This window comes from Dryas octopetala, chromosome 5 (genome assembly GCF_963921425.1).
Source record: "Dryas octopetala chromosome 5, drDryOcto1.1, whole genome shotgun sequence".
NCBI classification, from domain to species: Eukaryota; Viridiplantae; Streptophyta; class Magnoliopsida; order Rosales; family Rosaceae; genus Dryas; species Dryas octopetala.
In genome coordinates, this window is record NC_141370.1 from 14,894,915 (window position 1) to 14,910,410 (window position 15,496).

Here is a 15,496-nt window from a genome sequence, read left to right on the forward strand (position 1 = left end):
AGGAAGCAAGCAGCTGACTCCATTCACTCTCTTTTCTTCAACTTTCCAGCAAATGGGTTCCTTTTTTTCTTGGCTTTGAAGCTTGCTATGCTAAATTTAGCACCAAAATTTAGCAATTGCTAAAATAGCATTTAGCAATCCTCCCCCATTGTAGCTCATTTTTCACCAAAAATTGCTATCTTTGCAATATCATTTAGCATTTAGCACTTGCATTGTGCATGCTCTTAAGAGGCTATTTCCAGCTATCTTGTCCTTTTATGTTGTTGCTGACTTGCTGTTTGGGAGTGGGGCTGTAGATTCACATGCTTTGTTGTTGTTTTTGTAGGATGTGTCGTCAAAATTAAATGGTACACATAAATATTTCTTTTTGATAATTATACACATCATTATTTGTCTATAATATCCCATTAATTAAAATTATTTTTAATAATTGACTATCTTATCCCTCCAAAATCCAGTTACCTTAATTTATCTTACCCAATTTTCTCTTTCAATTTTTTCTATCCAATCCTTCCAATCTCATATTCCTAATTCTTGTTTAAACTTCTCTTTTAATTCCTTAGATTTTTAACTTTTCATTATGCTTATTTCATCTTTTTATATCCTGTCTTATTTACTTTGTTTAATTGATTTTTCCATATTTTTATTTTTGCTGATTTTTCCATGTTAATTGAAAAAGGAGATAAGGAGAGCTCTTGCTTTCTCTTTTTGCCCCTAAGGCAACCCCACACTTAAGGCTGTGGCACCGTGGCGGAGGCATGCAAGAGACCTAGAATCGCTAGCTGATGGAGAAAATCCACAGCCACTTTGCATCATTTTCGTCGGAGTCCAACGACTTTTTCCTAAAACTTTCTAATAACATTTAACACATGGCAGCAACACCACCCCGACCCTCGACCCCCAACCCAGCAGCCTCACCACCTCCCATCTTCATTGAGGGGGCTCCAACACCGGCCACCCCCACAGCCGGCTCTAATGAGCCCAACTGCCGGAGACCCTCCCCTTCCTTCTTCTCTCTCCCTCTCTTCACATTATATTTGCTAGTTATAATGTGGAGCTATTTAATATAAAAACAATTAGGAATATCACATACTTAATAGAAAACAAGTTAGAAGAGTTTTTTTTTTTTTTTTTTTTTTTTGAGATTACAGAGGAGGGGGGAGGGTTCGAACCCGGGTGTGTAAGGAAAGATTTTATCCTCGACCAACTAGGCCAACCCCAATTCACATAAGTTAGGAAAGTTGATAATACAATGAAGAGTTAAAAGTAGACTTATTAATCATTTATCTATAAGTTTTGATCCTCTTGATGAATATTTTATTTAATTAATATACATGTCTTTTATTTTAGTGGATTAAAACCTTTGGTCAATTGCCAACTTAATATTTTAATTGTTTAAAAATAAAAATTATTGTGATTCTAAAATTAGGGGTGATAATTTTTGACACGATAACACGATTACAGAGTACACAAATATGACACGATACGATTACATTGTACATCATTTAGGTTCGTGTAGTTGTCGACCATGAACCCAAATATGACATAACACGAATACGACATGATAACACGAATTGTCACCCCTACCTAAAATGTCCTTAACACTCAGGTCCTATTAAGGCCTGAACAATTTTGGCCCAAAAAATTGGATGAATCAGACTGGGCCGGCCTATCCCAAATAAGCTAATCACAGGCCCTACTCAAGCGCTCTATTTAGCTTCTATTAGTAGAATTACTTTACATTATTTAATCTAATTTCTCTTTACTTGCTTTTGAATTGTTATGAACTGTAAGCTAAAAGTGGTGGAAGTGGTTTAGATTATAAAAAAGTAAAAAATAAAAGTGTTGAAAGATGAAAGTGGAAGTTAATAGAGAGCAGCTAGAGATCGAGTTTGGTGAACAAGGAAGTGTAGGAGAAACAACCAGCAAGATTCATGGAAATTTCTTTAGTTCCATTTTAGAGGATGATGCTGCCATTTGGTTTAGGCGCAAACCGTGTGAAGAAGAGAGCTGACTAGGGGACTTCTTCAAACACGTCTAGCTGACTTGGGGACTTCTTTCAGGCGTTGACGAGTGACTTGTGAGTGGAATTACCATGTTGCCCTTCTTGAAATGAAATTTACCACCGAACATGCATTTGTCTTGTCACACAACTCAAGGATGGTTTTGTAAATTCATTTCTGAACCTCTCTCAACTTTACATTCCTCCATTTGAGCCAAGCTTGCAGCTTCAAAGTTCTTGGAAGCAGAAACACAAAAGATTGTTCAAAATTCTGGTGTTCTCTTCTCTCACATAGTTCAGCTGTAAGTGTCTCTGAAATCCGAAATTTTGCAAATTGTGAACGGTTGTTTTACTTACCCCAACTCAACTCTATTGTTGTTTCTTGCATCTTACTATCTTAATCAATCAATGCAATTGGATTGCATTTCTATGAGTTCTGTCATTATTAGGATACATTAAATTCATGGAACACCAAATATTTTCCTAATTTTCTAAATTTTGTTGAGACCTGGTTATTCAAAGGAATAAGGGGATTGGGAACAGTTAATGTTGAGGAAGGAGCTTTAGTGGGCAATTGATATCAAGAAAAAACAACTGTGAAAGAGTCTACATGTTGGGTTAAGCTTGAGAGAGAGAGAGAGAGAGAGAGAGAGAGGGACTAAATCAACCATAATTGTAAAATGTAATTGATAATTTGCTAAACTGCAAGAGTCTATATGCTCAAGTGTTCAAAAGTCATGACATCTATTTTCTTTTAATTTCTTACTAGATTTGTGCAAGATGGTGGATGCTGTAGTGACTGTGTTCTTAGAAAAGCTGCTAGGAGCTTTATCAGAGGAGAGCCGCGTTTTTAGTGAATTCAGGGACCAATTTGAAACATTACAAACTGAGCTCCAACTGATGCAAAGCTTTCTCAAAGATGCAGAGAGGCTCAAGAGGAAGAATCAGACTGTTCGCAGTGTCATGGTTAATTTGCGAGAACTGATTTACGAAGCTGAAGACATACTAGCTGATTGTCAACTTCACTCAAGGGATGATGATCCATTTTCCGGGGGTTGGTTAATGTGCATCTACCCTTCAAAGCTTCCATTCCAATATCAAACTGGAAAGAGGCTTGGAGAAATCAACAAGAAAATTGCCAACATTAAGCAGACCATTTCATCCTATCTTGGAGTTCCATTTCTGAGTCAACTGGCTCCAATAGATGCACAAAATGACATGCTACCTAGATGGAGCTGTCCTGTGTATGACCATACCCAAGTTGTTGGTTTGGAAGGGGATGCGAATAAGTTAAAAGAATGGCTGTGTGAAGCTGACAAAGACATTCTAGCTATTGGAGTTGTGGGAATGGGGGGACTGGGGAAGACCACCATTGCTCAAAAGGTATATAATGACAGGAAAATTGAGGATCACTTTGAAAGAAGGATTTGGGTATCTGTTTCTCAAACATTTGATGAAGAACAAATCATGAGAAGCATGTTGCGGAACTTGGGAGATGCCAGTGTAGGAGACGACAAATGTGAGTTGTTAAAGAAAATACATGAATATCTTCTTGGCAAGAAGTATTTGATTGTGATGGATGATGTGTGGAGCTTGGATGTTGCTTGGTGGAAGAGAATTTATGAAGGATTGCCTAAAGGTAATGGAAGCAGTATCATAATCACCACAAGGATTGAGGAGGTTGCACAGAAGATGGGAGTGAAAGAAGCAAGATTGCATTGGCCCAAATGCCTCAGCAAGGATTATAGTTGGCTGCTATTTCAGAAGATTGCATTTGCAGCTGATAGAGGCCAGTGTAAGTATCCAGAACTAGAAGATGTAGGAAAGGAGATTGTTGAGAAGTGTAAGGGCCTTCCATTAGCAATCAAGGCAGTTGGAGGAATGATGCTCTGTAAACCATCACGCTATCACGAATGGAGGCGAATTGCAGACCATTTTCGTGATGAATTAGCAGAAACTGATAACTCAGTTATGGCTTCTCTACAACTGAGTTATGATGAACTTCCATCTTACCTGAAGTCATGCTTCCTTTGCTTATCTCTTTACCCGGAGGACTGTGTCATAACCAAAGACCAATTGGTGCATTGGTGGATTGGAGAAGGTTTTGTTCCTCTGAGAAATGGTAGATCAGCAATCGAAGCTGGGGAAGATTGTTTCTCGGGGTTAACAAATCGATGTTTGCTAGAAGTGGTGGACAAGAATTATCATGGAACAATCTTCACTTGTAAAATTCATGATATGGTCCGGGATGTGGTGATAAAAATGGCAAAAGATGATGCATTTTTCAGACCAGATGGTACAAATTGTCGCCATTTGGGTATTACAGGTAGTGTGGTTCAGAAGGCCAATCATAAATTGCGAGCATTGTTATCTACAACTAAGACCGGTGAAGTCAACAAGATTGCTTCAAACATTGCAAAGAAGTTTTCTGAGTCTCGATACCTACGAGTAATGGATCTGTCCAGGTCAATCTTTGATTCACCTCTCTCAGGTCTTTTAAATCAGGTTGGTTTTCTTCAACACTTAGCTTACCTTAGTGTAAGCAACACACATCCATTGGTTCAACTCCCACCTTCACTAGCCAAGCTTAACAACCTTCAGGTTTTGGATGTCAGCTACTGTCAGAACTTAAAGATACTCCCCTCTTTTATTGTGACTTTCAAGAAGTTAAGGGTCTTAGATGTAAGCCATTGTGGTTCACTCACATATCTACCTAAAGGCTTGGGAAGACTTTCAAATCTTGAATTGTTATTGGGATTCAAGCCTGCCAAACCAAGCCAGTTAGAAGGTTGCCGGATTGGTGAGCTCAGAAATTTAATTCGACTCAGGACACTCGGGCTTCAACTAACTTGTTCTGATGAGATTGGAGACACTGAGGTCAATGTATTGGTAACTTTACAAGAACTGCAGCATCTGTCAATAAGTTGCTTTGATAGTCATGGTAGTGACCTCATAACCAAGCTTGATAAGCTGTTTCCTCCTCAACAGCTCCATGAGTTAAGTCTCAAATTCTATCCAGGAAAGATGAGTCCAATCTGGCTCAATCCCATCTCACTTCCTATGCTAAGGTATCTTTCAATATCATCAGGAAATCTTGAAAAGATGACCGAAAGCTTTTGGAGCAATAACAATACTAAATGGAAAATTGAGGGCTTGATGTTGGAATCTCTCTCGGATTTGAAAGAAGAATGGGTGAGGATCCAACAAGTTATACCATCACTTCAAGTTGTGAATGCAAGTTGGTGCCCAGAGTTGGTGTCTTTCCCAATCGAGGAGGTTGGGTTTAGAGGTGGTGTCTGGAAGAAGGAAGAGCAGAGAAGCTAAATGAAAATCATCACTCATGTGCTATTCCTGAATTTTCGCAAATTTTAAATTCATATACATAGATGTTCATGGGTTGAAAAAATCATAGCATAAATTGTTTGATTTCTATTCATCTTTACATAGATGTTCAGTTTGCAGTGTTGAGGCTATTTTTTCACTTGATGTTGTACATTGTTTATGCTAATATGGTGGGTCTGCTCTAACAAGGGTATCCATTTGATCACGCTAACAATGCTTATTTTCCCCAACGACGTTTGATCACAGTCTTAACAGCATTTTGACATATATTTGCACTTATCATGTAAGCATGTTGTGTTGATGACACTCATTCCTGCAGATAAATTAAAAAAAGAAAAAACAATTAAAACCCCTAAAAAAATTGCATGCAAACTCAAAGTGGATTGGATTAGTACTTGAACGGTTCAAGTATAACACGAAGGAATCTCATTTGAGGAAAAAATCGAAAAGGGTTCGAGTAATGCTCGAACACCCTTCCAGTTCTACAACTCAAGTTCTTCATCTACATAACAATTTTTGTTTTTCCACGAATTCAAAATTTTTTATTTTTTTTATACATTTTATCCCCCAAATATAATGCGGACATACCAATAATAACACATTATGAAATTATTAGTTTGGAGAAAACAAAGATCTAAAAACTTCTCATACCTTTTCTTGAGTGTTTGTGGAAGAGTACTAGTATACTACTGATGGGCCTTTGAATTTTCAAGGGTGTTTTTGTCCATCTCTCACTATTTTTCTTTTCTCAAGTTATATTAAAAATTAATTCACTGATGTCCAACTGAAGAACAAAGAAAAAATACAAACACTGCTCTGCTCTGCTCTCTCTCTCTCTCTGCACCAGCCCAGCATCTCATTAGTTTTTCAATTCACCGCCGAAACCCCAAATCTGGTCAAGGTAATTTCTTTTCTCTCATTCAAAATTTCTATTCGAAACCCCAAAAGTTACGCAGAGAAACTGTAGATTTGAGGATTCAAACGCGACCCTAATTCTGTTTTGATTATTGAAAAAGCAGCAAGCGTCTATCTTTAAGTTTCAGATTTTCATTTCCAGGAAAGATGGATCCGGATTCAGTCAAATCCACTCTCACCAATCTGGCATTTGGAAATGTAATGGCCGCCGCTGCTCGCAATTATCAAAAGGAAGTTCTTTCCCAAGAAAAAGCAGCGGCGACAAGCTCTGTGAACCAGGAGGTCGACCTTGACGACCTGATGGATGTGAGCTCAATTTTCATTCATTCTCCATTTTTCATGTTCATTTCAATTTTCAGAGAAATTGTTTTTTTGTTTTTTTGGCACTTTGTGATTGGCAGTTTGGAACCTTTTTCAGGACCCTGAGCTGGAAAAATTGCATGCTGATAGGATTACTGCTCTAAAGGTACCATTTTTGTATGTTTCATTCATGTGGGTATGTGGAATATGGTAATTTATGTTTTTGGGTTTGTTTGGAATTTGAATAGAAAAAAGTTGAGAAGCGAGAGGCCTTGAAGAGGCAGGGACATGGAGAGTACAGGGAGATAACTGAGGGGGACTTTTTAGGTGAAGTTACCGGGTCTGAAAAAGTCATCTGCCACTTCTATCACCGCGAATTCTATAGATGCAAGTAAATATTTTACTCTACTACAATCTTTTATGCGCATAAACATGGACTGAGTGAGTGTATTGCAAAAATTTTATGTGCTCATGTGAGAAATGATTCTTTGTAGGATAATGGATAAGCATTTGAAGTCCCTTTCTTCAAAGCATCTTGATGCCAAGTTCATCAGGCTGGATGCAGAGGTCAGTGTAAACTTCAATCTCTATTTCTTCTGTTGTTGCAATTGATGCAGTTTTTCGTGTTTACTCGGGCTGGGCCTACTTGATTGCAACCTTCCTTTTTGGTCATTTAGTTAGGAAAGCATTGGGATGAGAAATTAACCATTTGGAAATGAAATGCAGAATGCACCCTTCTTCGTCACCAAGCTAGGAGTCAAAACATTGCCTTGTGTCATACTTTTCAGGTCAGGCCAACCCCATCTTATCTATTATAAATCTATATGCATGTCTATTTCCAGTATTAACAAGGCAAATCAGCATGCACTATTTGGCTGTTATATGAAAAAGGCAGGAGAACAAAGGAAGCTGAAACTATACCGCAATCATTTGAACCCTCACACTGGCAAAATGCAACAGTTATTTTTTACTGTTTTTGTGCAAGTTGATAACAATGCATAGGTTCTGGTTAGGCCGGAGGTTAACCTACTATTCAGGGCTTCTCTCAATGTTTAACCAAAGTTGTGTATTTGACATGCCTTGAGAGCTTGTGAACTGTGATGACTTTCAGCTTGCATTGAGATCTTGCATTAAAATTTATATTTACTGAAAAAAAGTTTGCCTTTCAGAAAAGGAGTTGCTGTGGATAGGCTGGTTGGATTTCAAGATTTGGGTGCTAAAGATGATTTCAGCACAAGGGCACTTGAGGTTGTACTAATCAAGAAAGGTAATGCTTTTTCAAGTGTATTTTGCAATTCTTAGCTTGTGGCTGTCTGGCAGAGTCTCTAAACTCCCATCATTTTAACAGGTATAATTAATGAGAAGAGAGCAGATGAAGATGAAGATGATGATTATCTTGAAGGTGGTCGCAGGACAGTGAGAACCTCTGTGAATCGTGATTCTGATTCAGACTGAAAACGATACCTGAGTTTTCAAATGCTTTCTGGTTGCATGCTTGTATACTTCTTGTTGTCTCGTCTAATTTATGTTACCATATGAAGGAATCTGTTTTCAGTGTATTTCTTTTTGAGAAACAAAATTTTTGAAATATGTTCTTTCCAGACATCCATATTGACTAGAAAATGTGTCTGCCTCCTTATCTCTCTAGTATACTTAAGTTGCTCAAATGGAGTTTGTAGCTCCAGTGGTAGAAGTATTAACCCCCACACTCAAGTCCAGAGTTGGACCTCCCTCTCCCCCTCCCCCTTTGGCCTTCTTTGGACGAAAAGATTAAAATAATCAATTACTTGCTATATTGGATTACCAAAGCTAAAATCAAAGCAAATATTCGTAATGAACAGAATTGCATAATGGGAATTGGTTTTTATTAGTCAAATTCATGGCATGTAGTTATTACGGTATTGCAAAGTTTACTTGAGAGCTAGTTTGAAGATCTAACAAGCCAAGCTTGAACGTGCAAGTGTCATATCATATAGATTGATATATCTTTACAATTGAGTCAATATGAGCAAAACAGGGTTCATTTATTAAAATCAAGCATTAGCTCACGTAGAGAGATAAACATATATATATATATGTATTATGTCACGTGATAAGAGAAATAAAAACACTCATTATATGAAAGTTATCATTTAGATAGCTGAAAGATAGCGTAAAAGAAAATAATCAATACAAATTTAGAAATGGAGAGAGATAAGAAAAAAATGACAGAAATAAGTAGGATCAACTTAATGTCAACTAATTTCAACATATCCTATGAGAGAGAAACTTTTTTAGAATATGACTGATTTGGTATTCCAATTCAATAACATAATGACACATATGCTTTCATATTTCATTACATAACAATTTCTCTAATTTCAAAACATAATCTATGTTTTGGATGTCAAGTCACCTAATATCCCTGTTATAAATAAGTTTTTCATCTAATCAAAACGAATTGAGGGAAAGTGGGAAACTAAGAAAATGATCTACTTTCTCTAATTATTTTTTGTTTAGGCTACGTGGACCAACGCTTATGGGCGAGAACACCGAATAAACAATGTCGGTAAGTAGTGGATAATTTTCCTGGAAACAGGGGAATGAAAAGACGTTGGATTCGTTAGTGGTTGGAGTCAGCCAGTTTACTCATATTCAGGATTTGAGCGGAGCTGCTTGCATTTCGCCAAGTTCTCTCATTCTTTGTATGCTTTTGGTTAATAATAAACATAAGCAAAATGGGCATCGCCTTGAGACCTTGTCAAGCTCTCAAGAACCCAATCCAACCTTTAAAGGAAGAAAAGACACTCAATCGTCCCTCTCTCACTGTCTCTCCGCCAATTCTGTCCCTCTCTGAGAATATTTGTACCCATTCTTGTCTCCCTGCCCCAATCCACAAAACCCTCTTCTGTTAACCAGAGGTAATCAATCTTCTACACCTTTGTTCTATTCGGTCCACGTCCACCTAATTTCGTTCATTTTTCTTGTATTTAATTTCACTTAGTTTTTGTTTTTTGTTTTTTGTTTTTGTGAATTGAGTTGCATTTGCTTACAAATTAGCATAATTGGTCTGTTTGTGATGTTGGTTCCCAAAGTGGGAATGTATTAATGCAGGCAATTGGGGAGGGTTTTGGTTTCTGGGTCTGCATCTGTGATATATGAGTGCTTCATTCTTCTGCCCTTTGGTTGCTGCCTTGCAAAGTTTTTACAGAAGCAAAGCTTTTCCTCAACCAGTGACACCATGTCTGGACCTCTATCTTCAAAACCAGGTAAAAGACCAATTCACTTTCATATTTACATCTTTATATGCTTGACAAATGTTGACCAAAAAAAAAAATATATATATATATATGCTTGACAAATGTGAGGAGTTCTCTTAAATTTATAGTGCACATTTCCACTTAAAAGGACTGTAAAATGTTGAACTATACAAAACCTTGGATGGATTGATCAATAGACTTTTAATGTTTGCATATTACGATGCCTTATGTTGGATACGTGTGGATATAATTCTCTTCATATATATTTCCAGCACCTGATGTCGAAATCTCTGAGGAAGAGACAAAGACTAGGATAGGGTCGTTGAAGAAGAAAGCAATGAATGCCTCTGCCAAGTTTAGGCATTCTTTAATAAGAAGGGGTAGAAGAAGCAGTAAAGTCTTGTCTGTCGAAATCGAGGATGTGCACGACTCTGAGGAGTTAAAGGCTGTTGACTCGCTGCGGCAGACACTTGTATTAGAGGAGCTTCTTCCTTCCAAGCACGATGATTATCATATGATGCTAAGGTTTCTTCCTCCTCTTGTTCCACTAACAGTTTTGTGGATAGTTTTTATGATTTATTTTCTTGGTTATCTTAATCTAAACTTAATTTTTGTAAGACAGATTCTTGAAGGCCAGGAGATTTGATGTCGAGAAAACCAAGGAAATGTGGTCTGACATGCTCAAGTGGAGGAAGGAATTCGGTGCTGACACAATTATGGAGGTATTCTTTTTAGAAATAGGTTCTTTTAGTTTAAATCAGATTTTCATTTTTCCCAGTAGTATACCCCTCCAGCAGAATTCCATTCCTCTATATTTATTCATCAGTTTAGTTACTCATTTATATACGTTTTCTTATAGGACTTTGAATTCAAGGAACTCAGTGAGGTCTTGCAATACTATCCCCAAGGACATCATGGAGTAGACAAGGATGGACGACCTGTGTATATTGAGAGACTAGGCCAAGTAGATGCGGCCAAGCTGATGCAAGTCACAACCATTGACCGCTATTTGAAATGCCATGTCCAGGAGTTTGAAAGGACATTTGCTGTTAAATTCCCAGCTTGTTCAATTGCAGCAAAGAAGCACATTGATCAAAGTACAACTATTTTGGACGTGCAAGGAGTGGTATGTAATAACTATAATCACTCAGGAAAAAAAAAAAGAAGATAAAATATAAAAACTAGAATCACTATTATGGGAAAATTAGGGATAATGATTACAATCAATGTTTAAGAGGCATACCCAATTCAAGCAGTGTGCATATTTTACATAGTGGTTGTGCTTTCCTTCTGTCTTTGAAGTGCATGCTTTTGTTTTTGCCATTTCATCGCTTAAGACTACTTGAACGTGGAATGATCTATTTCAACATTAGTTTAATGCCTCAGGGATTTAAAAATTTCAACAAAGCTGCCAGGGATCTCATTACTTGCCTTCAGAAGATTGATGGCAACAATTATCCTGAGGTACCGTCTTAACATCTTGTGGTCTATAAATCTCTTGAACTTTTGAAATTATTGTGGATGACAAAATTGTGTTGCCTTGAAATTTTTTGTCTTCACTACAGACCTTGAATCGCATGTTTATCATCAATGCTGGTTCTGGTTTTAGAATGTTGTGGAACACTGTGAAGTCCTTCCTTGATCCCAAGACAACAGCAAAGATTAATGTGAGTATACCTTTTATGCTAAAAATGCTAGTTCTTGCTAAGACCATACTATTAATTAGTGAAAGTTATTATCCTCCAGGTCCTTGGTAATAAGTATCAGAGCAAGTTGCTTGAAATAATTGATGCTAGGTAAGTCTCCAATTGAGCAGATTATTTTGCAGTCATACTTTATTCAGTTCCTGGACTTACTCCACATTATATGTCTACCTTTTTGCATTTTACTTTTTTGATAACCAATGATTGTAACCTGTATTGTTATCAAGTATTCCCACATGATGTCTGTTTAAACATGTTGACAATGCTGCTTCAGTTTGTTTATTTTGACATTCCCATTCTGTCTTGGTTTTGCTCCAGTGAGTTGCCGGAGTTCTTAGGAGGTACATGTATGTGTGCTGATCAAGGAGGCTGTATGCGTTCTGATAAGGGCCCCTGGAAGGACACAGAGATAATGAAGGTGAATAAAGACCATTTCTGTTTCTTTTTTCTTTTTTTATATCATTGCAACTGGGTATATTTTTGTCAGTTTGTAGTTTAATTAAAATTCATAAATATGTTATAATGTTCTTGCAGATGGTCCAAAGTGGTGCACACAAATGTTCAAGGAAATCTGGAATTCGAGTCACTGAAGAGAAGGTCTTACTTGATTTTTGAAGATACATCTGCTTTTCCTAGTAGAATCTTTTCAACTATAAACCTGCCATCTCAAATTTTCAATTACATGGTTTTCTTAATGTCTTTTGGTGCTTCTTGTACTAGACAAAAGCCGTAGCTTATTTATATAATATTCCCAGGGATGTGACACAGTTCCAAATAGGCAACCTCTCTCCCCTAAACATTCAAAGGACCAAATTGAGAAGCCACGACTTTCTTGCTTTCATGGCGAAGTAAGTATGGAAGACTTCCAAGTTCAATTTAATTGAAACCAATAACTCTTAAATTATGAGACAGTTGCTAGGTAAATTTAAATGTATGTGCGCACACACACACACACATATGTAGCTAGGAGTCAGAAAGTTTGCAGAAAGGATGGAATTGCATTGTTGTTTATGTATGTTTATAGTGCGCACACACACACATGTTATTTGTGTGACTGTGTGTAATGTATCGTGGTAGCTGAATTCTCCCTCCTCTGTTATTGTGACAGTTCTAACTTCCTCTGTAAAATAATCTTCACAGGTATCCAAAGCCAAAAATTGCCAAGGATCTCCCAAGCACAAGGACTATGTCCCAATGTCTGATAAAACTATGGGTTCAACTTGGCAAATGGCAGGGGGGAGTGGCAAATTTGACAAACTTGCCCTCACTAAGGGTACATCATTTAAAAGGAGAGGTGACCTTTTTTTTGTATTTTCTTTCTTTTTCTAAATCCAATATGAAGCTTTTCATTCTTTTTTATTTATTTTACAATAATTATGTTCTGAGTTTCCTGTAACTTGCAGCAGGAGATTGTTTTGCCAAGCATGATGCTGCCAAAATTCCTGATGGGTTCCACTCTCAGATTTTCACTGGTTTTATGGCATTTATTATGGGTATTGTCGCTATGGTCAGACTAACACGTAACTTGCCAAAGAGGCTCACTAATTCCACCTTCTACTCCAGCACCGTTTGCAGTGGTGACACAATGTTCAAAAGCCCTGGGCCTTCTCACTCTGCCATTGGTGGTGAAGATTTAGTGTCTGTCATGAAACGCATGGCTGAATTGGAAGAGAGAGTTAGTGTTTTGAGCAAGAAACCAGCTGCATTGCCACGTGAAAAGGAGGAAATGCTGAATGTTGCTTCAGGCCGGGTTGGCGCATTGGAGCAAGAGCTTATGGCAACAAAGCAGGTACCATCCTTGGTCTTCCTTAAATTCCGTTTTATGTAAATTTTGAACAGAGCTGTAAAACCTAGCTGACAAAAGCTAGTAAACTAAAACAATCATAAGTAGAATCAAACCACAGATAAGTAAATCTGTAATTTGCATTCAAATACTAATTGTCTATATAAAGCAACTTTGATCTCTAGTTTGATGATTTAAAAACTACTGCAAGTACTACTAACGCTAGGATGCCACTGCACAAATACTGCTGCAGACAATAAATGTTCAGTAGGCATGTTCAAAAGGCGCATATGATCTCATTTGAATTGGCTTCTTTGTTTAGGCTCTGGAGGAGTCACTCAACCGACAAGAGGAGCTCTTGGCATGTCTCGAGAAAAAGAAGAACAAGAACAAGAACAAGAAGAAAATGGTATGCCACCAAGACCATAACATCAGTTTCACTTAGTTTATTCATGACAATAATTAGCATTAGATATTAGGTGCAGTTTGTCTCATTTCTGATGTTTTTGGCTACAAATGCAGTTCATCTTTTGAAGGGGTAAAGAAATGTTGGACACAGAGGATGCTTGGTTGATTGTTGTTGGCTTTCCAAACCCACCCAACTGCACACCCCCTACTTATTGTTCCATTTTTCACATCATATATGAACGAAAAGTTTTGGCCAGTCTATCACTATTATGTATATATATTTATATATCATAATAAAATAGGAGGTGAGCACACCTACGCTTCGCAATGGAGTCAAAGCAAAGAATATTTCCTTATTACACACACACGTTACCTTGTATAAACACGCACAGCTGTCCTCAATTCGAATGGCCAATAAGGTCTTTGGAACGATGGTGCACTTTTTTTTTTTTAAGTTTTTGATACCCTAGCATTTAGAGTATACAATTTGAGACCTCAAACCCTAAATTGTTACGTTTTGGAGAAAAAAATGCTCAGTTCAAAAGGCCTTGCACCCGTTCAAACGGTATAAGAAATATTAAAAAAAAAAAAAAAAAAAAACTCTTCCAAATTTTATGATGGCCTTGCAAGAAACTGTCACTTGTGCATTTGAAAGAAAAATAAAGTTATGTGTCACAATTTTCTAATATTTTTTGGGATTTGTCTCTTATCAAAATTACCAAAGATGACTACCAAGTAGGAACTCATGCAACCTGCATGTTTCTGAGGAAATGTGGGTACAACTTGTAATCTCTTGGGAGTAAAATTTATGTTATTAAGTATAGTGTATACCACCAAATACAGACCAATTTTATTTTTTAACTTCAATTCTGACGTAAGATGATGATTGTTTTGTACATGTTCTGCACAAGCATTATTGCATTTAAGTGGAGTTCTTTGGCACAATAGCAATTGGCAATTGGGTGCATGTATCATCTTATCTTTGTGTACCGGAAGACTTTCTAATTTGGCAAAAGCCAGTGAGCTACTAATTGGATAATATTGTAGATTGAGTTTGCTCAAGTGGGGCCCGCCCACGCAAGCTAGCTAAGCCAAGGCAACCGGCCGCGGCCAGCCAGTTACCACTTCCCACGTGGCGTGCCGCTTGCTTGCTTGAGAGTGGAGAAGTAGTGTGAGTAGTGATCGAGCCTGCATTAATGGAATGTTCCTTTGAAAGATTATTCCCGAGGTTGAATGAATTGTAGGGAAAGCAAAGGCAAACTCGATCTTATCATATCTTCAATCCAAGCTCGACTCACTCACTGTCACCCTTTTAACCATATAGTTTCGACTCTCGGATTAGCTGGCTGCCTGGCTTAACTCAATCCCCGCAAGGTTTGGATATTAGAATATACACAAGGGTGGTCCTAAGGCTAGGTCAAATAGATAATTACTTCAGTTTTAGGTCACAAAATATTGAGAGTTTTTAAATTCTATAATTTTTATTTATACTGATATATTATGTTAGCTTAAAGCGATGTATATAAAAAATTGTGGGTTCTATTCTGTACTTCTTTTTAAGACTAACCCTAAATATACATAATCATTTATAAATCAATAGATATACAAATATAGCAAAAATAGTGATACTCTATGTAACAAAATTGTAGCTTGCTTTCTTTCCCTATACTATGAATTTCATGTCATGTATCATATGGATATTATATAATATTTGATATCGTGATGTGATCTGAATTTTCAAACATATGAAATAGATTATTCATAATTGAAAAAGAACGGAAATCTTTTTCCAAATAATTTATTT

General features: G+C 37.2%; 3 protein-coding genes across 7 annotated transcripts; all 3 read left to right on the forward strand.

The window, feature by feature from the left end:
- The first annotated feature begins 2,109 nt into the window (after window positions 1-2,109).
- ZAR1 (HOPZ-ACTIVATED RESISTANCE 1) lies at window positions 2,110-5,549 on the forward strand. Its single transcript, XM_086244654.1, has 2 exons — window positions 2,110-2,304; window positions 2,772-5,549. Exon 2 carries the CDS (start codon window positions 2,783-2,785, stop codon window positions 5,324-5,326), a length of 2,544 nt encoding a protein of 847 aa, XP_086100780.1. The 5' UTR covers window positions 2,110-2,304; window positions 2,772-2,782; the 3' UTR covers window positions 5,327-5,549.
- Window positions 5,550-5,961: 412 nt separating this feature from the next.
- On the forward strand, window positions 5,962-8,164 carry LOC147284716 (thioredoxin domain-containing protein PLP3B-like). 2 transcript variants are annotated; one of them, XM_086244656.1, is made up of 8 exons: window positions 5,962-6,245; window positions 6,364-6,565; window positions 6,678-6,725; window positions 6,808-6,950; window positions 7,054-7,126; window positions 7,286-7,347; window positions 7,729-7,826; window positions 7,908-8,164. In XM_086244656.1, the coding sequence occupies exons 2-8, from the start codon at window positions 6,407-6,409 to the stop codon at window positions 8,012-8,014; spliced, it is 690 nt and encodes a 229-aa protein (XP_086100782.1). In that variant the 5' UTR covers window positions 5,962-6,245; window positions 6,364-6,406; the 3' UTR covers window positions 8,015-8,164. The 2 variants fall into 2 exon arrangements, with proteins under 2 accessions (XP_086100782.1, XP_086100781.1); XM_086244655.1 differs by having other exon boundaries at window positions 5,968-6,245; window positions 6,402-6,565.
- A 1,022-nt stretch (window positions 8,165-9,186) lies between these two features.
- On the forward strand, window positions 9,187-14,139 carry LOC147284717 (phosphatidylinositol/phosphatidylcholine transfer protein SFH12-like). Of its 4 annotated transcripts, none has more exons than XM_086245904.1 (15): window positions 9,187-9,459; window positions 9,634-9,807; window positions 10,071-10,323; window positions 10,421-10,520; window positions 10,658-10,924; window positions 11,185-11,262; window positions 11,364-11,465; window positions 11,545-11,594; window positions 11,820-11,919; window positions 12,036-12,098; window positions 12,257-12,349; window positions 12,642-12,795; window positions 12,905-13,290; window positions 13,607-13,693; window positions 13,807-14,139. In XM_086245904.1, exons 2-15 carry the CDS (start codon window positions 9,780-9,782, stop codon window positions 13,816-13,818), a joined length of 1,773 nt encoding a protein of 590 aa, XP_086102030.1. In that variant the 5' UTR covers window positions 9,187-9,459; window positions 9,634-9,779; the 3' UTR covers window positions 13,819-14,139. The 4 variants fall into 4 exon arrangements, with proteins under 4 accessions (XP_086102030.1, XP_086102032.1, XP_086102031.1 ...); XM_086245906.1 differs by having other exon boundaries at window positions 12,908-13,290; XM_086245905.1 differs by having other exon boundaries at window positions 9,653-9,807.
- The last annotated feature ends 1,357 nt before the right edge of the window (window positions 14,140-15,496 follow it).

Excerpts from the sequence above, each read along its gene's own strand:
- ZAR1 (XM_086244654.1), top strand. The coding sequence starts at position 2,783 with ATGGTGGATGCTGTAGTGACTGTGTTCTTAGAAAAGCTGCTAGGAGCT.
- LOC147284716 (XM_086244656.1), top strand. The coding sequence starts at position 6,407 with ATGGATCCGGATTCAGTCAAATCCACTCTCACCAATCTGGCATTTGGA. Across the intron at positions 7,127-7,285 it reads TCATCAGGCTGGATGCAGAG|AATGCACCCTTCTTCGTCAC; the intron begins GTCAGTGTAAAC and ends AATGAAATGCAG. Across the intron at positions 7,827-7,907 it reads GGTTGTACTAATCAAGAAAG|GTATAATTAATGAGAAGAGA; the intron begins GTAATGCTTTTT and ends TCATTTTAACAG.
- LOC147284717 (XM_086245904.1), top strand. The coding sequence starts at position 9,780 with ATGTCTGGACCTCTATCTTCAAAACCAG. Across the intron at positions 12,099-12,256 it reads TTCGAGTCACTGAAGAGAAG|GGATGTGACACAGTTCCAAA; the intron begins GTCTTACTTGAT and ends TAATATTCCCAG. Across the intron at positions 13,291-13,606 it reads AGCTTATGGCAACAAAGCAG|GCTCTGGAGGAGTCACTCAA; the intron begins GTACCATCCTTG and ends TTCTTTGTTTAG.